Source organism: Drosophila pseudoobscura, chromosome 3, assembly GCF_009870125.1.
Source record: "Drosophila pseudoobscura strain MV-25-SWS-2005 chromosome 3, UCI_Dpse_MV25, whole genome shotgun sequence".
Taxonomy (NCBI): domain Eukaryota; kingdom Metazoa; phylum Arthropoda; class Insecta; order Diptera; family Drosophilidae; genus Drosophila; species Drosophila pseudoobscura.
In genome coordinates this window covers 22,291,409-22,312,828 of record NC_046680.1, presented here as the reverse complement: position 1 = coordinate 22,312,828, position 21,420 = coordinate 22,291,409, and the positions used below count along the sequence as shown (strand labels likewise).

The 21,420-nt window shown below is 42.2% G+C and overlaps 4 protein-coding genes and 1 non-coding gene across 17 annotated transcripts; 3 read left to right on the top strand and 2 right to left on the bottom strand.

Moving 5' to 3' along the window:
* Window positions 1–20: 20 nt before the first annotated feature.
* On the bottom strand, window positions 21–6,759 carry Asph (Aspartyl beta-hydroxylase). 13 transcript variants are annotated; one of them, XM_033377641.1, is made up of 16 exons: window positions 6,537–6,759; window positions 5,637–5,690; window positions 5,255–5,440; window positions 5,050–5,199; window positions 4,921–5,010; window positions 4,542–4,864; window positions 4,362–4,478; window positions 4,152–4,305; window positions 3,868–3,945; window positions 3,209–3,319; window positions 2,606–3,043; window positions 2,168–2,280; window positions 1,494–1,734; window positions 1,330–1,435; window positions 540–1,265; window positions 21–483 (listed from the first exon to the last, which is right to left on the bottom strand). In XM_033377641.1, the coding sequence occupies exons 1-16, from the start codon at window positions 6,586–6,588 to the stop codon at window positions 333–335; spliced, it is 3,090 nt and encodes a 1,029-aa protein (XP_033233532.1). In that variant the 5' UTR covers window positions 6,589–6,759; the 3' UTR covers window positions 21–332. The 13 variants fall into 13 exon arrangements, with proteins under 13 accessions (XP_033233532.1, XP_033233533.1, XP_033233534.1 ...); XM_033377642.1 differs by having other exon boundaries at window positions 4,542–4,861; XM_033377643.1 differs by having other exon boundaries at window positions 4,921–4,995.
* A 441-nt stretch (window positions 6,760–7,200) lies between these two features.
* On the top strand, window positions 7,201–10,019 carry Ric (Ras-related protein interacting with calmodulin). The gene is made up of 3 exons (XM_001361966.4): window positions 7,201–7,585; window positions 7,810–7,866; window positions 7,943–10,019. Exons 1-3 carry the CDS (start codon window positions 7,366–7,368, stop codon window positions 8,452–8,454), a joined length of 789 nt encoding a protein of 262 aa, XP_001362003.1. The 5' UTR covers window positions 7,201–7,365; the 3' UTR covers window positions 8,455–10,019.
* Window positions 10,020–10,920: 901 nt separating this feature from the next.
* On the bottom strand, window positions 10,921–15,171 carry Rho1 (ras-like GTP-binding protein Rho1). Its single transcript, XM_015185262.2, has 5 exons — window positions 14,979–15,171; window positions 14,156–14,319; window positions 12,641–12,790; window positions 12,496–12,576; window positions 10,921–12,437 (listed from the first exon to the last, which is right to left on the bottom strand). The coding sequence occupies exons 2-5, from the start codon at window positions 14,309–14,311 to the stop codon at window positions 12,246–12,248; spliced, it is 579 nt and encodes a 192-aa protein (XP_015040748.1). The 5' UTR covers window positions 14,312–14,319; window positions 14,979–15,171; the 3' UTR covers window positions 10,921–12,245.
* A 2,625-nt stretch (window positions 15,172–17,796) lies between these two features.
* On the top strand, window positions 17,797–21,387 carry Nop60B (dyskerin pseudouridine synthase 1 Nop60B). The gene is made up of 7 exons (XM_033377664.1): window positions 17,797–17,801; window positions 18,699–18,916; window positions 18,985–19,353; window positions 19,428–19,679; window positions 19,908–20,182; window positions 20,440–20,865; window positions 20,934–21,387. Exons 1-7 carry the CDS (start codon window positions 17,797–17,799, stop codon window positions 21,156–21,158), a joined length of 1,770 nt encoding a protein of 589 aa, XP_033233555.1. The 3' UTR covers window positions 21,159–21,387.
* On the top strand, window positions 20,224–20,362 carry LOC6899079 (small nucleolar RNA snoR639/H1). Its single transcript, XR_053524.2, has one exon. It is a non-coding gene; the product is annotated as a small nucleolar RNA snoR639/H1 (small nucleolar RNA).
* Window positions 21,388–21,420: the final 33 nt, after the last annotated feature.

Below are 21,420 nucleotides of genomic sequence, written 5' to 3'. Positions count from 1 at the left end.
CCAAAAAATAATTCCTGCTATTTTCAAATCTTAAAAAACATTGTATTGATTCTGTATTTAAAGTACAAAAGGCAAACAGTCGCTGCCCACCAAAGCAGATCGTATGTAAAATACATACATATGTATCAAGAGTGCATTTTCCTATGGCCTAAACACGCATTCAACTGAGCTTAACAATTAAGAGGTACAATTACTTTAGTACTTGAGTGTAATGACTCTATAACTAGTGAATGAATTCAACTAACAATGAACAAAAGGGGCGGAAATTGTCTATACGGGAAGCCTAGGAACCGTAACCATTTGTAAATCTAATAAGACGCTCGATATTGATCTCAGATAGCTGTCAGACTGCGACGCTGTGAGGCAGTTAGATCTGGATGCCACATGTCCAGGATGAGGACCAGCCGAGGGCGAGTGCCATTGTGCCAGACCTCGTGCTCGAAGCTGTCATCAAAGATGATTAGTTCGCCTTCGCGCCAGGTTCTAAAAGGTAAAATCAAATGAGATTTTGATGGTGAAAAACTTCCATTTCCACTAACCTTTCCTGCTCTGCCACTCGAAGTGAGGTTCGCTCTGGCTCTGGAGCCACCAGCGTGAGATGCGCTCTCAAGCGGCAATTGGTGGGACCACAATGCGGCCACACATGCGTCTCTGCATGCATCACACTGAACTTCACCTGTCCCCGTCGACAGCCGCTGGATTCGGGGAACTCTTTCAGCAGACTACAGGTGATGGGAGCCCGTTGGCAGTTCTTCCTAATAAGCTGCCCCTTCGCGAAGAGCTCGAACTGCTGCCAGATGCCCATGTGGCGCAGATTCTCCGTTTCATCTTCGAAGTAGCCGCGATGGCTGAGGAGGGCCAAGGCCTCCTCACGGATGGATATCCAGTTGTGCTGTAGTTTCTTTAACTGCGAGTTGTAGCCCGTCTCCGAGGGTTGCCAAAAGGGTTGAGCTCTCAGCTTGGGCTCATTGTACAGCGATCTCTGATAGACGCTGACGAAGAATCCCCTAGCCACGCCCTGTCTGTGCACTTCCACAGCCTCTGGCTGTCTGGACAAACGTTGGAGCGTTTCTCCCAGGGCGAGGTAGAAGTAAGCCTCCTGTGTGCCATCTGCCTTTGACTCTATGGCATTCTGCAAGTAGGACAGCGCCTGAACGTAGTCTCCATGGAGCTGCTTGAGGGCGAGGCCGAAGTGGAGCTGTGCCACTGGATCTGCTGGCCAGAGCTTCAAGGTTTCAGCTGCCACAAACTTCACCTGGCGCATGCTGCAAGCAATCTTGTGAGATTAGAGCCGCAATAGGATTTGGGCTTGAACCTTAGCTCACCTACTTATTGGCCGTTAGGTGGGTGAAAGAGAGTTGATTGCGCAGTCGCGGATCAGCAGGCAAACGCTCGATGAGCAGCTCGTGAATGGCCACTGTTTGGTGATGATAACCTGGAGCAGAGACATCATGAAAAGATTTCCCAAGAAGAACAGCATCTCCAAAACTCACCCATGAATCGCAAATGCTCGATGCAGCGTTCTCCAGCAGAAAGAAACTCTCCATCGCTGGCCACCAGCTCGCCAAAGGCCAGATATCGTTTGTAGGAATCAATGGCCTCCAACAGTCGCTGGTTGCTGCGCTCCCTCTCTGCCAGGCGCTCCAAAAAGTGGGCACGGGCCAGATGGGCCAAGGGCTCGTCGGCATAGTATTGGATGAGCGTGTTAAACGAGCGCAGGGCTTGGGCATAGTTCTTTGGGCGGGGATTAGTTCGCGGTTCGTCAGCCAAAACGCACACAAAGACGGGTTAGATAGGGTTCACAGAACATGCAATTAGTACAAAAATAATGAAGCTCATTAGAAGAGGAAACACAATTTTCAGAGGACTTCAGGGGAACATCCCATCGAGGAGGACCCCTCCAGTGGGTGTGTCTGGCTGGAGGAGGCCGCCTTTGGTTGCGCCCAATTGAAAAGCTTTGACAAGAGGGTTTCCAAAAAGCCAAATCTTACGTTTTGGATCTTATAAAGCTAAACAGTTAATAGATCTAGTGACTAGCAATGCAAACATGAAACTAAAGCTATGAAATGAGTTTGGTTTTGTGTGATTTAATGATTGTTGAGCTAGAGATATATCGAGAGATTCCTTGGTTATTCCTTGGCACGAAGTCTTTAAATCTGTGACCTACCTCCCGGATCATTTCGGCATTGGCCTGACGCAGCTCCTGTTGAAACGAATCATCTGCGGCCGGAACCGGAACCGAAGCCGGAGCATCTGTGGTAGGATCCTTGGGTTTGATTTCTGGTTGGGTTAAAGATTGATTGCATTTGATGTTTATACAGTGCAATGAAAAGTTCTTTGAACGGTTAGGGCCTAGACAGAGCTCCACCTTATACATATGAAGTGTTAGTGAGGCGTTTCTATTGATAGTAGGAGTAGGAGAAGTTCTTCACTTACGATCGGTTATGGATCAGATGGTGTGTCTTAAAGTAGAGTGTAGCTTATGGCCATGACTGAGATTATTTTAGAGTCTTAAACAATACGAGAGTATGTCGGATAAGTCAATGCAGTGGAGGACATCGAGAGACGGAGGCGATACTGTGTGAATTGTACATTTAGTAATTACGTGTCCAGGTTGGATCGTCGGAGTCCGGATCGCTTTCGTACTCCTTAACCGGCAGACGGCCGTACTTGGCCTCCAGTCTGCTCATTAGATCGGCATCATCCACGTCGGATATCTCGTCCTCTTCCTCATCGGATATCTCGTCCTCCTCGTCTGTCTCTCCATCGTGTTCGTAATCCTCAATAGCCCCGTCCTCGTATTCCACATAAAGATCACTGAAGCCCGAAGGCTTTATTGGTTCGTTTGTCTCCTCTGGCTCCTTGTCCTTCCTTTCATCTGATGGTTCTGGCGATGACTTGTACATAGAGCTCATCTGCTCAAAGGTCTCGGGCACATAGCTGGCCGACAATGCCACATCACCATCACCGGCATCCTCTTCTTCGATGTCGCTGATCTCCACTTCGATTTCTTCCTCGATTTCGATTTCCTCCTCGGAATATTCTTGTTTTTGTGATGGAATGTGATATTATACAAATTAATATTAATGGTTACATTTTGGATCCTAACTAAAGACTTCAAGATCACTTCTAGCTGCAGCTAGAAATGATTTCGAAGCATCTTCGATAATCCGAAGTTCTGAATTGAGATATAAATGAGCTCTCCAACCATCGTCCAGCAGCGGAATCTCCTCCAGGTCGTCTGGTATCTGATCCTCGTCCGTGGCAATCGTCAGGCGGCGCCTCATGATCGCCTCCGGTGGGGGCGGCTCGTCTTCGGCTACACATTCATCACGGGATATATTTTTGGTCAACATAATGCGGATTAAACTATTACTAGACGGGCAACAACAAAGCCATACAGCAATTTCCATACATACATACATACATTGGTGGAAATAGTTAAACAAAGCTGTAACTACAATAAATTTACAAAATTACAAAATTAAAAAAAAATCATAATCATAAATAATAAAGAAAGTGCAAAAGGTTAGCTCTGGCACCGATTTCTCAACTATTTTGTTTAAAATAGAAGAAATTTGTATATTTTGAAAACCGAAAAGAGAGAAACCGAGAGCCGAGACTTTGTTTTAGTTCTGTTAATACGTCACAAATCGAATTGGAGACATTGAGAGTGTTGTTGCCAATGGCTTTTGGTGGATTAGAAAGGAAAGCGTCGCTTTGGTTACAAACTGTCCGAACATACAGTCCTCAAGCAGACAGCCAGATTGAGAGATGCAGTAACATTGATTTTGGCGTGCTTTGGCAGAGATCACAGATCATAGAGCAGAGAGCAATGGAGGAGTAGGTCAAGCATTGAAGACTCACTTGTATTCGGACTTTTCCTGATCAATACAAGACGTGAAACTAAGGCAAGTGCAACGCCAACGCCAAATTTAACGGCAACTGTAAAATGATTCAGGTTTTAGTATCAGAGAACAAACAAGATTTGTTTTGCACTTTCTTGTACAATATTTTTTCTGTGGTTTGTGTGTGCGTGTTTGTAATAAGGTGGAGCAAGAGATGGTCTGTCAGTTCTTAACGTTCTAGGGCCTTAGGGACATCCGTTCACTGTTCCACTGGGTATCGCCTCAGAAAGGGACTCAACTTACGCGATGCTAACCAGGAAGAGCCCTCTTTCGGTTCTTCCTCATCATCGTCTTGTTTCTGCTCCTCGCTTTCGTCAAGATCGGGTCTTCTCACTCGCCGCACCAGATCTTCGGGTTCCTCATCGAGGGACTCAAAGTCGTCATCATCGTATTTGTCCTGCAGATCGTGTATCGAATATTAAACTTATTTTCCAAGAAATTGCTTTCTTTCACCTCATCATATTTATCAACTTTGACATATTTAGTTGTGGCAGGGACCCTTTGTGCTTTCGATTGAACAGGCTCTTCGATCTCCTCCTCGTCAGCCTCATCGTTGTCCTCCTCATCTTCCTGCAAGATGGTTGACAGATAGTTATCTAACTGTTCAATATTTAAACAAAACTTAGACTTTACCTCATCCAATTTGGCTGTAGAAGAAGCTGGCTCCTGCGATTCTGCCACTTCATCTTTGGCATCGTCCTCGGGTTCGTCTTCTTCGGGTTCCTCTACATCGTACTCAGTGGTGGCTTCTGCGGTGGCCTCTGTGGTAGCTTCAACAGTGGCCTCTTCAACATTGTCTTCGTCTTCAGCGTCATCTTCTGGATCTTCGGCGGTGATGTTTTCGCCAGCATTGTTATCCTCCTCGTCGTCGTCTTCTTCCTGCTCCACCTCTTTTTCATCTTCTTCTTGCTCTTGCTCTGTGTCTTCTTCTTCTATTTCCTCCGAAATAGGTTCTTCTAACAGAGAAACAGCTTTAAAAATATATTTATGCATTATGTAATGCTTGGCCTACCTTCTTCTTCGTGATCGTCATGATCATGATCATCATCCTCTTCTTCCTCTTCTATTTCCTCCGAAAGGGGTTCTTCTAAAAGAGGAAAAGCTTTGAAAAGAGAGTTATGCATTAGTGTGTTCGGCCTACCTTCTTCATCGTGATCGTCATGATCATCATGCTCATCCAAAGCCTCTCCAGAAGGTTTGTGTACGTCATGGGCATCATGCTCCCCTCGATGCTCGTCGACCAAACCATTAAAATAGTTTGAGAAGCGCGACTCAGATAACGGAGTGTCCACTAAAATATATTATCGTTAACCAAACAAGTATCATTTAGTGGTTTCTGGACTTACTATCTTCAAGGCCACGATTCTCCAAGATGATTAGGCCTACGAGGCCCAAGAGAACTGCCATCAGAGAGAAGAATATGATCTTGGCACACCAATTGCCACCGGTGTCGTGCTCGTGATGCACGTGCAAGTGTACATCGTCATTTCCCATCTTCGTAATGTGGACGCCATGGGAAGACTCGTCGTCATCTGTGAGTTCGTGTGTGCGATTGCATGGTAGTGAATAATAAACACATGTGATTACAAATTGTTTAATTAAATGCACCTTCAGACAGCGTGGGGATAGACAAGCGGTTGATTTAGTAACAGAAAACCATTTGGGGGGTTGGAGAGGGTAGGACGACGGATGTGGATATGGGATATGGGACGGAGGGGCTTTGGCTACCTTGGAAGCTGGACTGACGCAGAACAGTCACATCGCCGTCAGATTTGCGATCATCTAAACACAAAAAGTTAGTTACAATGAATGCCAAAGCCATTTAGAATGTACTACCCCGAAAACAGCTTCCCTCCTGGATTACTGTACCCGCAGAATTTCCCCCATTTGTGTGACACCGGTATTACAATGCGATAAGAGAGGGATTTGTTTATGCCTAAATATGTGCAATAATAAACAAAGAACCCGCCAGTCATGCTCTTGGGCAGATGGCCAAATAAAATTAAATTGCTTTACATATAATTTCGGTGTTTTTGTTGCACTGCCCGTCCAAAAAGAGAATCTTCTGTGGGTGTAATGGCCACAGACGAAACGGGAAGTGTCGTTCCGTGTCTTTGTGCAGCGCATTAACATCGTTGGAATCATGAATTATGGTCGAGGTGATTTCTTAGCCTCCCCCAGTTGTTAGTCTTTATAGATAAGCCGTGAGATAAGACCCGGGATAGCTCGGACAGAGTGAAAGATACAAGATAAAAGACAGAGCAGTCTCCCCAAATAATTTCAAATTAAAATCTAAGCTAACCAACCCGAAATGTTCAATGCCCTTTTCCTTTCTACGAGTCATAAAAACCACACATAGACCCCCGCATATGTCCAATACATATACATACATATTTTTCTATAGTGGATCGGCACACGCATAGCGACAGAAACAGGCGAGATGTATAATTTTATATAATAGGGCAAAGTTATTTTTAAAGGCACTCGACAATATTATTTTGCTAATAAAAGAAATGAACTGCTTGCTACGCTCTTAGCGGCGGCCGCAGGGAATTTTACACAATCTAACGGTCACTGCATTTCACCGTTCATCACTGATGACAGGGAAAGGGGTGATGGAGAACTTACCGCGTTTTCTGCGCTTATCCTTGCGCTTTCGCGGCTGCACATCCCCCGACATTTTCCTGGCCTGACACTAAATTTATGCCAATATGATGGGGGGAAATGTATGTTGTTTTGTGTCCAGATGTGTATAGGTGTCGTCGGCGGCCACAAAGACCGGGCTGGCAGCGTTCCCGAACACGATCGCTGTACGTAACGAAATGCGAGCAGCTCGTCGTCGTTGGAAATTATTTATAAAATGTGCGCCGTTGCGTTTCGACGTTGCCAGACGTCCTGTGGACGGGAAAATATATATTGCAATAGTGAATTGCAATGTAAATTATGCTTGATTGTTAAACAGTACATTTGAGCCAACTTATTGTTTTGGTCCTTCAAGTCCCGAGCACAGTCGAACTGGGTGGCAGCTCTGTGTTCGAGGCGGTAAACAATTATTCAAACACGGCCAGGCTACCGGCTTAAGAAACCCCAGTAGCAAACACCAAGCAAGTGTAATATTCATTGATTTGCCCATAAATATCATTATTATTCCACTGTGTTCAACAAATAAAGATATGTGACTGCATACACAACTAACCGCAGTTGCTCACCGGTTTAAACAGAGGGGGGTTGAATGGGTTAGCTCGAATTTTTCATCGGCAATTTGGGTATATTTCGGTATATTTCTTAGGACTGACGGTATATTTTATGGATAAATCACACTGAACCCGAGCCCCAAAAAAAAAACAAGAAAATAAATACAGAAATTGGTTTTAGTGAGTTCTAACTGGGTTGTGGCGGGTCGCGTTGTTGAAAAACGTATAAGATCAAGGGCCCCCAGGGGTAGGGAGTAAAAGTAATGGCCGGCGACATGTCCATTGGCTGTTCAGCTTTGAAAAGGTCGAGCAAACTAAAGTCCTGCACCAGTGGGGGCGACACGGACTCCATGCACATAGCAGCCAACGATCGCATGGACAATGGCAGCGTAAAACAAGCCCCAGCACCGCCCCAGAACATGCGAGGTGGCCTCCGGGTGTACAAGATAGTCATCCTTGGGGATGGCGGTGTCGGAAAGTCGGGTAAGTTGGCTACCAGGCTCTGCAAAGTTATCACTGCGCATTTTGATTGTGGTTGCGAAAAATCAATAAATTATCTCAATTTCTTTTACGCTTTGTTTTGTCCGTCCCCCATCACTGCCCACCCTCCACACGCCACACGCACCATCGCCCCGACCACCCCCAATCCGTCTGCCTCGGCGCTTTCGTTCGGGCGTTCGGCTGAACCCTGCGCACTCGAACATCAGCTGTTACCCTGCAGTTCGTGAGCCACAGCTTCTTGGACTACCACGACCCGACCATTGGTGAGTGTGCTGCAGCATCCCGATAGATTTGAACTCGTTTGACTAATCCTTAAATGCTGCCGACTCGTTGCCGCAGAGGACTCGTACCAGCAACAGGCGGTCATCGACAACGAGGCCGCCCTGCTCGATATACTCGATACTGCCGGCCAGGTCGAGTTCACGGCCATGCGGGACCAATACATGCGCTGTGGGGAAGGTTTCATCATCTGCTACTCAGTCACCGACCGCCACAGCTTCCAGGAGGCATCGGAGTACCGAAAACTGATTACCCGGGTGCGTTTGTCCGAAGAGATACCGCTGGTGCTGATTGCCAACAAGGTGGATCTGGAATCTCAGCGTCGCGTCACCACCGAGGAGGGCAAAAATCTGGCGAATCAGTTTGGCTGTCCGTTCTTTGAGACGTCCGCGGCACTACGCCACTACATCGACGAGGCGTTCTACACGCTCGTCCGAGAGATCCGTCGCAAGGAGCAGCAGAAGGGCACCGACAGCAGCTCGGAGAAAATCCACACGCGCCACCGCAGCCGCTGGTGGCGCATACGCTCCATATTCGCCTTGGTATTCCGTCGTCGACGCAACTTGAACTAGACTGGGGGATAAAGCTGGGTAGGAGCTTTAGCTGGAGGTGGAGCCAAAAGAGTGCGCGCGCGTTAACAATTTCTTTAAATCAGTGCAATATTAACCAATGCGAGTAACATTTTCTTTCTATGTGTCGCTATATACACGGATTGTATATAGCACAACCAATCCGCAGATCCTATATATATCTACGATTATTTGTAATTGATCGAAGTTTCCAAAGGCAGAGGCAAAACCACAAGAATTTACCAATCGAGAGATAGAAGAAACTACATAATTATTGTTATGGCCACCGTGGAGAAGAAGAGGGTCGGTCGGTCAGTCGTTTATTTATTATTTGTTACAAACTATTTAACGTATTTGTTGTTGGCCAGACAAGCAAAGATAGGCGCAGCGAGCGGAGGTAGACGATAGAATATATCAATATGTTTAAGCACCGATCCAAAATGATACATATTAACAATGCACGTACATATGTTTTATGTAGTCAAAATAAAACAAATAACGTTGATTCCTAAGGCGAGGTGAGGTAGAATAGAAGCAGGCGTGACAGATTGGCTGGCAATTGGCAAAAGCAGCAAAAAGTAGACATGCATTTAAATTCAAGCTGAAGCAATGAGCTTCAATCTGAGGCTGAGATCGGCCGAAGCAGAGCAACGCGAAACCAAAATCAATAATCTTATAACAAATCGTGACACACCTGAGAGATCTGAATCCTAGCAAAGGACACACAAAGCACAACACAAGTGAGTGTGAATGCCAAGCGTTACTGTCAGGGAAGTGAATGGATATTGGCAGAGAAAGTATTGATGGTGGATTTTTGAACTTATGTAATGCATGTATTACCCCAGCAGGACACGCGACACACACAAGCACACATTTAACTAATCGAATAAATGTTGAATTTAATGTATACTAATTCATATATACAGATATATATATATATATATATATAAATCGATCGATCTACGATATAAGAATGTAAAACGCGGGAACATTTCAGAATGTGTGTTTGACCTGGAGCTTTGTTCAAATCCAAATCCAATCCAAATTGATAATGATATATATATATATATATATATATATATATACATATATGATATACACCTAAATATACAGAGAGATAATGTATGTATGTAATTTAAGCCCAAGACAGCCGATTGCATTTGTTGTTTAAGTTTGAGAAATGTTTATTGCTTATATGTTTATTGTTAAGGACACGTGTTTACTTCTAAGTTTATTTATTATTAGTTTAACACATTTGTTAATTACTTTTTACACACAAAACAACTCCACCACGCAACACATCACGTTCTCTAAGCGTTCACCATGAGTTCCTCTCATACATGTTAATATTATTAACTATCATCACTACTACAGAAAACACTACACTACACAAACAACAGTTTTAAACGGCTTTAATTACTCCAACATTTGTTATGAAACCCACTTAAGCAGTTGAACGTTGGAACTACTCCATAACTACATATATATTGTTATTACAAATCCCCTCATGAAACGATTCGATGACTAATTTGTGTAAACCCGCCAACAAAAAAAAAAAAAAAACAAAACACAACAATAGCCAACTTCACAAGCGATAAGCGCGTCATGGAATGCGGGTTAATCTAAAGAAAAAGCCAGCCTTGAACGCTTTCCCTCAACATCCTAGAAACTATACCTACACACGAGTGTGTATGTTCTGTCGTAGCTCTGGTCGTTTCGAAAACGGCCGACATGTTCCAGGTGCCCAAACAAATGAGAAACCAGAACCCCATTTTTATTCATAATGTTATATACATTTAAAATGTAAACAAAAATGGAATACTAATGCACAATTGAAAAACAAAATATGAACAAAAAGAAATAAAGATTTTTGGAACCCCCCGTTAAAAGTACGACTTTCACTAGAATTTCACGAAATCTACATTCCCAACCAAAAGAGTTTTGGACAACTCGAACATTCTCATTTAATCCATAATTGCAAGTTTAGCTGGAGGCCGTCTATACGTACCACCTGAGCGATCTTCAATAAAACTCAAAATATGTTTGATTTTTGTATCGTTTTTCATTTTTTATTTATTTTTTATATATGTAATATATGTATGTATATTAGTAAAATATTTTTACCTTTAATTATTCATTTCCATTTTGTTTTCTTCAAATTTTTTTTGATGATTTTCATTATTTTTCTAATTTGTTGTAAGGAATATTATGCAAAATGCACAATAGACTCTCGAAAAATTCTTTATTATTTAAATAATCCTCATTTTCTCTTTCCTCTGACACGTTTCACATAATTTTTTTTCATATTTTTGCTCTTTAAATTAACAACAAAAGACACCAAACGTCGGATTCGATTTTCGTAATCTCTGGTCAATTTGAAAAAAATGTATAAATAATATGCTTGTTTGGTTTTAGTTTTCATTTCGTTTTAAATGTTCATATATGGAATTTATATAAATCTAATTTTGGTAATCTGGTAAATGTGTTTTTTTTATTGTATAGGAAGCAAAACTTTGAATGCACAAATTTACAAATTTACTTTCGACTCTGGTTTTCGATCTTAGTTTTTTTTTGTTTCTTTGTATTTATTTTTGTTTTCTTTATTTATAAATTTAGTAAATTGTGTAATAGTAACTGTAGAAAATAGTAGCGTAGTTACACTTATATAGAAAATATTCAGATTTATTCCTTTGCGGTTGCTTTTTTCTGTTGTTGCTGTAGAAAACGGCACTTTTCCCTTGAGTGTTCTTTTGTTTAAACATTTTCTGTGTGAGAAATTACACGATTGACGGTACAAAATACAAAAAGAGACATACACACATATATGCACTGTATATTTAGATGTATGTATATATATTAATATATATATATATATATATATGTGGTACTGGCATTTTATAAAATTATAAAATCCTCCTCATACATTTAGTTTGGTAGCTTGTTGCATCGTTTTTTTTGTTTATATTTTTTTCAATTTGTTTTAATGCAAAATACAAATATTAAAAACTTTTCGCTCTGATTCCATATTCCTGGGACTCAACCCACTCCCGAAAACTGAATGCATCTCATTTGTGGCTTACGTTTTAGTCAAATAATAAACATTAATCGTTTGTGTTGAAAGTATCTTGTATCTTTTCTGTGTGTGTTTGCTTGTAGTGTAGTTACGCTTTCATCGTTTATTGGCGGTTTCTGTGTCACTTGATAAAGTAGTTTTTGTGAAAAGGGAACATAATAGATCATATTATCGCGTCTGACTGGACATTTCCAACTGATTCAACTTGCCACACCCTCGCACAAGCAGGCGGGTCTGCACTCAAGGCAACAAGGTCACAAAAAGCATCAAAGAACAGCGCAGGATAGGGGGTGAACAGAAACGGATGCAACTTGAATATGTATACATATATCGATATATATTTCTGGATTGTAGCCGCTCGACTGGATTGGTCGGTCTGCTGCCCTTGGGATATACAATTAATAATGCCATCGTTATTACTGTGGTTTTACTTCGGTTTATAACTACACTAAACTGTATATAAAATCAAATCCGCATGGGACACACTCTGCCCCGGGTTCACTACGATTTGCTGCGTTAGTTTCTGGCGTTCTCCTGATGATCCATCCTCCAGCCGATGTTGTTTTTGTTGTTGTTGTTTGTTGCTGTCGTTTTTTCTCTTTTTTTAAAAGGTGTGTGTTGTGTGTGTGGGTGTGGTGAGAGAGGGTGTGGTGTTTATGTGTGTTGTTGTTGCTGTTTTTGTTGTATTATGGTTAAAGATTTTCATTTGTTAGTTGCTCTTTTAGAGCAAAAGGCATCTGGTCTTCTTCCTCTTTTTAACCTGCAACGCAGCCCTGGTTGCCGTCTCAAACACCTCCCGGACACCCTCCTTGGACTTGGCCGAGCATTCCAAATAGGCAAAGGCATTTATCTTCTCGGCCATGGCGCGTCCCTCTTGCGGCTTAACAGGCTCCTGCTTCATTTTTGCGAGATCCTTCAGGAGGTAAACAAATTTAATTAGATAACCCTCTAAAGGAATGAGAGAGACTTACCCGAATTGTGTTGGGATCATTTCGCAAATCTTTCTTATTTCCTACCAAAATGATTGGAACATTTGGACAAAAGTGTTTGACCTGCGAGAATGGCATTTCAAAGATTAGTTGTTGGTCACGGTTTAAGGCTACGTCAATCCCTCACCTCTGGGGTCCACTTTTCAGGAATATTTTCTAGTGAATCGGGGGAATCCACTGAGAAACACATCAGTATTACATCTGTGTCCGGATAACTCAGCGGTCGTAGTCTGTCGTAGTCCTCCTGCCCGGCCGTATCCCATAAGGCCAGCTCCACCTGAAATAATGGCAACAATGTCATTACTAGGTGATACAGAGGACGATCGCAGATAAATAGATACATATGTCGGTGTAGATGGGTGCTCATCAGACGGTTTTACAGACAGAGGGACGTATGGGGAGAATATGGAAGAGCAGAGGAAACAACTTCAAGTTGGAGATAGCGACTGAGCGAGGGAGAGCAGGGCTAAGGAACTTGGCGGCGGAAATACCGAACGTATTAATCACATCAAAGTAGAATGACGCGAGCGTCAGCATATGTACATATGTGCGAATGTGTGTGCGGAATGGGTATGTAAACGTTACCCAAACACAAGTCTTCCATGCTTCCAACACCCCAGAAACCAGCTATACATATGTACATATACTGCGCAGCACAAACACTCTCCGTTTTTATTCCGAATACCGAATGAAAATATTAGAAATGGAATACAGCGAAAACTCAAAATCATGACTTAATGGCTCCCCAGAAAAAATCGCAAAAAGATTCATTACAAATGCGAGTGAGCGAGAGAGAGCGGGAGCGCTGGCTCCATAACACACAGGTAGGGAGAATGTGCTCAGCAAGAGAACGAGATAAAGAGAGGCTAGGGTATGGTAGGCTGCGGTAGGCAACAGAGGAGGGGGCTATCGGGTCGGCGCAACGCACAAAACTGTATGTGCGCAAACGGACTTGTATAAGTCAAATACAAAATAAAGAAAACGAGCAACAAGAAACGGAAGGAAGGGAGCTGCATGATTGTTTATTGTGTGTGTTGGTGCTGCCAACTGCTCTTTGTTTGCGTGTGTGATTCTCTCTTAGTCTGGCTATGTGTGAATGATTGGCTTAGTGGGGAAATATATTTGAGTCAAAACTAAACTGTATTTCAGAATCCTAGCAACCATCTCAGAATATTTCACAGTTTTGAGAAATAATCAAACATTCGCAAAAGTATATCTCAGTTATCAGCAGAGCCGGAAGAAACTTATATTTTCGTTGACTGTGATCGCCAAAATAAAAGTATATCCCCAACACTCGTGAGTATACCTGTGTGCGGGAGTGTCTGTGTGCCTGTTCCGTCGGTCGTCGCTCAGTATTGACTCACGGCGGTTTTTTTTTAAAGACCCGCAAAAGGAAACGTATTTGGGAAGTGGGGCGGGAGTTGTGGGTGGTGGAGAAATACGAATAATAAAGAAAATACACAATGCACACATACACACAGATGCAGAAGCACAGATGTGTGAGTACAATGGAGAATAAGGAGGATACGCGCACTTGAATTTGCTGAATGCACAAATCTCACGTAAAACGAGATCAGATGATTGGCACTGCCAAAGGGAAGGGGGGCAGGGTGTGGTATAGCATGGCTTGTAGAAAACTTACCTGTTTACCATCAACTTCGATATCGGCCACATAGTTCTCAAACACAGTGGGTACATACACCTCGGGGAATTGATCTTTGCTAAAGACAATCAGAAGGCAAGTTTTACCGCAGGCACCGTCGCCGACAATTACCAATTTCTTGCGAATCGTCGTCATTGGAAGTTCTGCAATGGCAAAAGGAAGAGAGTGTGGATGCAATACTAGGCAGCACGTTCTTCTGTTCGTCGAAATCCGAGTTCTGTTTGATTTGATTTATTCGCGAAAACTGCGCGAGCTGTTCAAAATTATCAAAATGAAAAAGACACACACAGAGGCGCACAGACGACACGGCACTCACACCAGCAGCACTCCAACACACCGCAACAGTACACACACGTTCGCTCGCTCTCTTTCGCCCTGTCTCTCTCACACACACACTTAGTCATGCTCTTGACTGAACGGAACAACGATCTAATAGTCAAAAGTGGGGGTTCTTTTCTTTTCGACCAATGTCCGCGTTGAAAATTTTGATTCAGTTCATAATTGTTTGGCTTTAATCGAATTCCATACTCCTGATGCATATTACTTTCGCGTTTTGTCCAAAGTGGTCGCGTCATAGGGCTTGGGCCCGCCCGTGCCCGTCAGCCCCGTTCCCTTCTCCAATCCAATGAAAGAAACTCCTCGTCCCGTGCCCGCTGCTTTTGCTTTTATTCCAAAAACATCTCATCATCCACTCGCATTGCTGTTGTCTGTGTGTGTCTCTGCCTTTGCGCTAGCTGCTTCTGTGTGCGTGTGTGTGCCTCTGTGGAATTTTTTCACTGCTCTTTCAACTTTTCTCACTTACAATTTATGATGATTTTTACAACACTCAGTACGAATTCGACACTTAATTTGCTTAAAAAATGGCACAAACTGGTTGATTCTTATGCGTCTATCCCTTATAATTTCGTATTAAAGGTAATACAATTATAAAAATTCGAATTGAACTCGACGATTTTTTTCTCATGCAAAATGACGATGAACAATGTTCATTCGTTTCATTTCTTGGTAGCGCGATGAACCCCGATGACCAACCAACGCCTTCAACCGCAGAGTCGCACCTATGCGATAGTATCGCCAATGATGTACGCCAGGTGGCTCTGTGACAATTGCATCCCTTTTATGAACAATGTTCATTCGTTTCATTTCTTGGTAGCGCGATGAACCCCGATGACCAACCAACGCCTTCAACCACAGAGTCGCACCTTTGCGATAGTATCGCCAATGATGTACGCCAGGTGGCTCTGTGACAATTGCATCCCTTTCTTACATTTTTGAATATTTATATCGATATGCTTCTGGTATTTTTAATACTTTTCGGTATCTTTTTAGGTGAAAATTTAACCGACTGTATATCGGTATATAATGGTCAATTTCATTTTAAACGGTATACAGAAATCCAATAAAAGCAAATATTAAAAATAGGCCAGTTAAATAGAAAATTTATTCATCAACTGGATAAAATTATGTGGGCATAACTTAATTATCTATATAGCTGGGAATATTCGACGGAAGATAAAAAACGATGAATATGTATAACACAACTTGACTTCGTCAGTATATTTACGGTATATTTTAAAATGAGGCGGTATATTTCGCTGCTGTTCTGAGGGTCATACTGTAGAAATACTGGTTTTCGCCGCGCTCCCATGGTATTTTTGTCAATTTTGTCAATCTATTAATTTAATTTTCAATGTTATATAGAAATCCAACAAAAGCAAGTATTTCGAATAGGCCAATCATGAATAGAATTGATTCATCAATCGTACAAAATTGAGTGGGCATGGCTAAATGTTCCATATAGATAGTATTATTCAACGGAACAAAGAATATGAGGAATTGGTCGGTTTTTGAATCGAATTTGAATTCGCCGAAGTTCGCTTTAGCAACAATGAGTCCCATTCCATACACAAACATGCTGCTAACATACCCTGGGGGAAATGGATGTTATAGAATTGAGGAAAAAGGGTGTACAAAGGCCTATACAAGCGTTATGTCTTCAAATTCCAGCGACATTGCAACTGTTTTTTTGTTGAACTATTTTGCTTAAACCTTGTTCAGTTAAAATACAATAAAAGAAAGGACTAAAAACTGGCCAGTTAAGTAGAAAATTGATTTATTAATCCTATCAAATTATGTGGCCGTAGATAAAGGCCCGGTTGACAACATTTAAGTCCTTGTTGCTCACATTCAAAAAAGTTAGATTTGGCGCGCACCACTCGGTATATTTTGAAAATGAGACCGTATATTTCGGTGCTGTTCTGAGGGTCATACTGTAAAAACTGGTTTTTGCCGCGCTCCCATGTGGTGTATTTTAGTGCTAAATGGTTTTTTTGTCAATTATTAATTTAATTTTCAATGTTATATAGAAATCCAATAAATGCAAGTATTTGGAATCGGCCAATCATGTATAGAATTGATTCATCAAACGTATAAAATTGAGTGGGCATAGATAAAGGCCCGGTTGACAACATTTAAATCCTTGTCGCTCACATTAAAAAAATTTCGATTTGGCGCGCACCACTCGGTATATTTTTCAAATGAGACCGTATATTTTGGTGCTGTTCTGAGGGTCATACTGTAGAAATACTGGTTTTCGCCGCGCTCCCATGGTATTTTTGTAAATTTCATCAATCTATTAATTTAATTTTCAATTTTATATAAAAATCCAATAAATGCAAGTATTTCGAATAGGCCAATCATGTATAGAATTGATTCATCAATCGTACCAAATTGAGTGGGCATGGCTAAATGATCCATATAAATAGTATTATTCAACGGAACAAAGAATATGAGGAATTGGTCGTCGAATTTGAATTCGCCGCAGTTCGCCGCAGTTCGCTTTAGCAACAATGAGTCTCGTTCCATACACAATGTTGCACATTCCATACACACTGTTGCGGCAACATTTCCTTGAAACCCGTATTATAGTCAAAATAAAATACATTAAGGTAATTAAAAGAAGCAATCTTGTAGAAAATGCATTTATCTATAAGATAAAGCTAAGTGGGCATCTATAGCTTGAAATATAGGCAATACCCGATTCGCCGCAGTTTCGCTTTTGCAACAATGAGTCTCATTCCATACACAAACATGTTGCTAACATACCCTGGGGGTAATGGATGTTATAGAATTGTGAAAATGTTTGTCATCCAAGACTCCGTAGGTACCAGGATCGACATAAATATATACAAGATACTAATAATGTACTTGAATATGTCTAAAGAATATCAATTTGAGAAAAGGTCTTTATAAATCCCGTTTCATCTTCATAGAAAATTAACAAAATAGGGTATACAAAGGCCTACACGCAACATGTATTTAAATACCAGCAACATTGCGACTGTTTTTTTGTTGAACTATTTTGTTTAAACCTTGTTCAGTTAAAATACAATAAAAGAAAGGACTAAAAACTGGCCAGTTAAGTAGAAAATTGATTTATTAATCCTATCAAATTATGTGGGCATAGATAAGGCCCGGTTGACAACATTTAAATCCTTGTCGCTCACATTCAAAAAAGTTAGATTTGGCGCGCAACACTCGGTATATTTTGAAAATGAGACCGTATATTTCGGTGCTGTTCTGAGGGTCATACTGTTGAAACTGGGTTTCGCCGCGCTCCCATGTGGTGTTTTTTAGTGCTAAATGGTATTTTTGTCATCTATTAATTTCATTTTCAATGTTTTATAGAAATCCAATAAATGCAAGTATTTCAAATAGGCCAATCATGTATAGAATTGATTCATCAATCGTACAAAATTGAGTGGGCATGGCTAAATGTTCTATATAGATAGTATTATTCAACGGAACAAAGAATATGAGGAATTGGTGGTCGAATTTGAATTCGCCGCGGTTCGCCGCAGTTCGCTTTAGCAACAATGAGTCTCGTTCCATACACAATGTTGCACATTCCATACACACTGTTGCGGCAACATTTCCTTGAAAACCGTATTTTAGTCAAAATAAAATACATTAAGGTAATTAAAAGAAGCAATCTTGTAGAAAATGCATTTATCTATGGGATAAAGCTAAGTGGGCATCTATAGCTTGAAATATAGGCAATACCCGATTCGCCGCAGTTTCGCTTTTGCAACAATGAGTCTCATTCCATTCACAAACATGTTGCTAACATACCCTGGGGGAAATGGATGTTATAGAATTGTGAATACGTTTGTCTTCCAAGGCTCAGTAGGTACCAGGATCGACATAAATATATACAAGATACTAATAATGTACTTGAATATGTCTAAAGAATATCAATTTGAGAAAATGTCTTTATAAATCACGTTTCATCTTTATATAAAGTTAGCGAAATAGGGTGTACAAAGGCCTACACGCAACATGTCATTAAATACCAGCAACATTGCGACTGTTTTTTTGTTGAACTATTTTGTTCAAACCTTGTTTTAGTAATAATAAAATAAAAGCAAGGACTAAAAACTAACCAACTATATAGAAAATTGACTCATTAATCGGTTAAAATTATGTGGGCATGGCTAAATGTTCTATATAGCTAGAAATATTCGACGGAATATGAAAAACGAGGAATATGTATAACACAACTTGACTTTGTCAGTATATGTACGGTATATTTCGAAAATGAGACCGTATATCGCGGTATATGTTGGAAGGTCACGGCCACACTCATCGGCAACACGTGTTTTTTGGATCGTCCATTTTCTTCGACCAGGCACCGCGTGCACAAGCGTTTTAAAATTTTTATAAATAAAATGGCTGATGGTGGTGAGTAGCAAAGTGATGACTAAACCTGGTGCTAGGATTACAAGAAGCATCGGTGCGAATCGTTGCAGATGTACGCAAAGAGAAGCGAAAGAAGAAGGTCAAGGAGGAGCCAGTGGATGCCGATGATATTGGCACGCTGCAAAAGCAGGGTAATTTTCAAATAAAACCCTCGTCGAAGATAGCCGAGCTGGACACATCGCAATGGCCGTTGCTTTTGAAGAACTTCGACAAGCTAAATATTCGATCCAATCACTATACGCCCCTGGCACATGGGTCCTCGCCCCTCAACCGCGACATCAAAGAGTACATGAAGACGGGCTTCATCAACCTGGATAAGCCGTCCAATCCCAGCTCCCACGAGGTGGTGGCCTGGATTAAGAAGATTCTCAAGGTAGAGAAGACTGGACATTCGGGAACCTTGGATCCGAAGGTTACAGGTAAGCGATACGCATGTGCCGCCTCAACATAACCTCCAAATACCAACGCACGTGTGTTGTGCTCTGCTCGGCAGGTTGCTTGATTGTCTGCATCGACCGCGCCACGCGTCTAGTGAAGTCTCAACAGAGTGCCGGTAAGGAGTATGTGGCTATTTTTAAGCTCCATGGTGCTGTTGAATCGGTGGCCAAAGTGCGTCAGGGCTTGGAGAAGCTGCGCGGTGCTCTCTTCCAGCGTCCCCCGCTTATCTCGGCCGTCAAGCGACAGCTCCGAGTGCGTACAGTGTACGACAGCAAGCTGTTGGACTACGATGAGAGTCGCAATATGGGTAAGTTTTCGTTTTATTTGTATTCAATTTTATTCGATTCGAAGCTTGTGCGTCGCTGCTTGAATGAATCTGTATGGCAGGGACGTGCAGGATGCTTCGGCTAGTACAGTAAAATCTCAGTATTTGCCCATACATGCAAATGCACAGTTATTAGTTAAAACATCTCTGTATCTTCTCTCCCCTCCCAATGCCCCAACACCACAATATCTGCCCCCTACTCACGTTTAGGTGTTTTTTGGGTTAGTTGCGAGGCCGGCTCCTACATCCGTACCATGTGCGTCCATCTGGGTCTAGTCCTGGGCGTCGGTGGTCAAATGTTGGAACTGCGTCGTGTGCGTTCGGGCATTCAATCGGAGGGCGACGGCATGGTAACCATGCATGACGTCCTCGATGCCATGTGGCTGTACGAGAACCACAAGGACGAGTCGATGCTGCGTCGTGTGATAAAACCGTTGGAGGGTCTGCTGGTCAACCACAAGCGCATCATAATGAAGGACAGTTCGGTAAGTGTTCAACAGTGTTTCTACACTTTCGATTCCCCATGACCCCATGATATTAAGCCGGCAGACGCCCATATACCCCATAAGCGTCTGTGACTTTGATTGGGAACAGTAAAGGTGCTGATGTGTGTATGTTGGGCAGCGCTCTTTCCTGCGCACTCGACAAAGAAATTTCAGACTACACTTCCAAGCCCGACCGAATTCGTAATCATCTTCGACACAACTTGCAAATCTGTATGCTGATGCTGCTCTTCTCTTAGGTGAATGCTGTGTGCTATGGCGCCAAAATCATGTTGCCTGGAGTCCTGCGCTATGAGGATGGCATTGAGATAGATCAGGAGATTGTCATATGCACAACCAAGGGGGAGGCCATTTGCCTGGCCATTGCTCTGATGACCACGGCCACAATGTCGTCGTGTGATCATGGCGTTGTGGCAAAGATAAAGCGTGTGATAATGGAGCGCGACATATATCCGCGTAAGTGGGGATTGGGTCCCAAGGCTTCCGCTAAGAAGGCACTCATCGCTGCCGGAAAATTGGACAAGTTTGGCAGGCCCAATGAGAACACGCCTAAAGAATGGCTCACCGGCTTTGTCGACTACAATGCCAAGAAGCCAGCGGCGGCAGTGGCCCCACAGACACCCGTCAAAGAAACCCACTCCAATGGCTCGGACGAACCGTCCAAGGTGGGGATTATACATTATACAACCTTCTATGTTATACTTTTTTCACTTATCAAATACATACTTTTCAGCGCAAACTGAGCACCTCCAGTACCGAGGAGGCGGCACAGGGAGCGGGAGCTGAAGATTCTTCTGCCAAAACTGACAAAAAGAAGAAGAAGAAGAAGCACAAGGGCGAAGAAGAGGCCCCCGCGGCGGAGGAGGAGGCAACGGCTGATGTGGAGCCAGTAGAGAAGGAGAAGAAAAAGAAGAAGAAGAAGGATAAGGATAGGGAAAGAGAAGAAGCTCAGGAATAGGATATGTATGTTCCTATAGGATTAGGTTTTCTAAGAGAGCTCTACGATTTTTTGTAGAGATCTAATTATTATTTTCAACACATTTTCTTAGTGGTTAAGCTTAAAGAGGAGTCTAAAAACAAGTGTTTTTATGTTTAGAAATGCAAACAAATTTCAGATGCATTTAGGTGACATTCGCAATGCAATAAATTTTATATATTTTATTGTTCATATAACAGCTGAATCTAAATATTGTCTGTATTATATTCCCAGTAGTTCAGTT

Excerpts from the sequence above, each read along its gene's own strand:
- Asph (XM_033377641.1), bottom strand. The coding sequence starts at position 6,588 with ATGTCGGGGGATGTGCAGCCGCGAAAGCGCAAGGATAAGCGCAGAAAA. Across the intron at positions 3,946-4,151 it reads CTCTTCCTGGTTAGCATCGC|TTGCCGTTAAATTTGGCGTT; the intron begins GTAAGTTGAGTC and ends ATCATTTTACAG. Across the intron at positions 1,436-1,493 it reads CGAGCATTTGCGATTCATGG|GTTATCATCACCAAACAGTG; the intron begins GTGAGTTTTGGA and ends TCTCTGCTCCAG.
- Ric (XM_001361966.4), top strand. The coding sequence starts at position 7,366 with ATGGCCGGCGACATGTCCATTGGCTGTTCAGCTTTGAAAAGGTCGAGC. Across the intron at positions 7,586-7,809 it reads TGGCGGTGTCGGAAAGTCGG|CTGTTACCCTGCAGTTCGTG; the intron begins GTAAGTTGGCTA and ends CTCGAACATCAG. Across the intron at positions 7,867-7,942 it reads CTACCACGACCCGACCATTG|AGGACTCGTACCAGCAACAG; the intron begins GTGAGTGTGCTG and ends TCGTTGCCGCAG.
- Rho1 (XM_015185262.2), bottom strand. The coding sequence starts at position 14,311 with ATGACGACGATTCGCAAGAAATTGGTAATTGTCGGCGACGGTGCCTGC. Across the intron at positions 12,577-12,640 it reads CTGAAAAGTGGACCCCAGAG|GTCAAACACTTTTGTCCAAA; the intron begins GTGAGGGATTGA and ends CCATTCTCGCAG. Across the intron at positions 12,438-12,495 it reads ATGATCCCAACACAATTCGG|GATCTCGCAAAAATGAAGCA; the intron begins GTAAGTCTCTCT and ends TACCTCCTGAAG.
- Nop60B (XM_033377664.1), top strand. Across the intron at positions 19,680-19,907 it reads CGATGAGAGTCGCAATATGG|GTGTTTTTTGGGTTAGTTGC; the intron begins GTAAGTTTTCGT and ends ACTCACGTTTAG. Across the intron at positions 20,183-20,439 it reads TCATAATGAAGGACAGTTCG|GTGAATGCTGTGTGCTATGG; the intron begins GTAAGTGTTCAA and ends CTCTTCTCTTAG.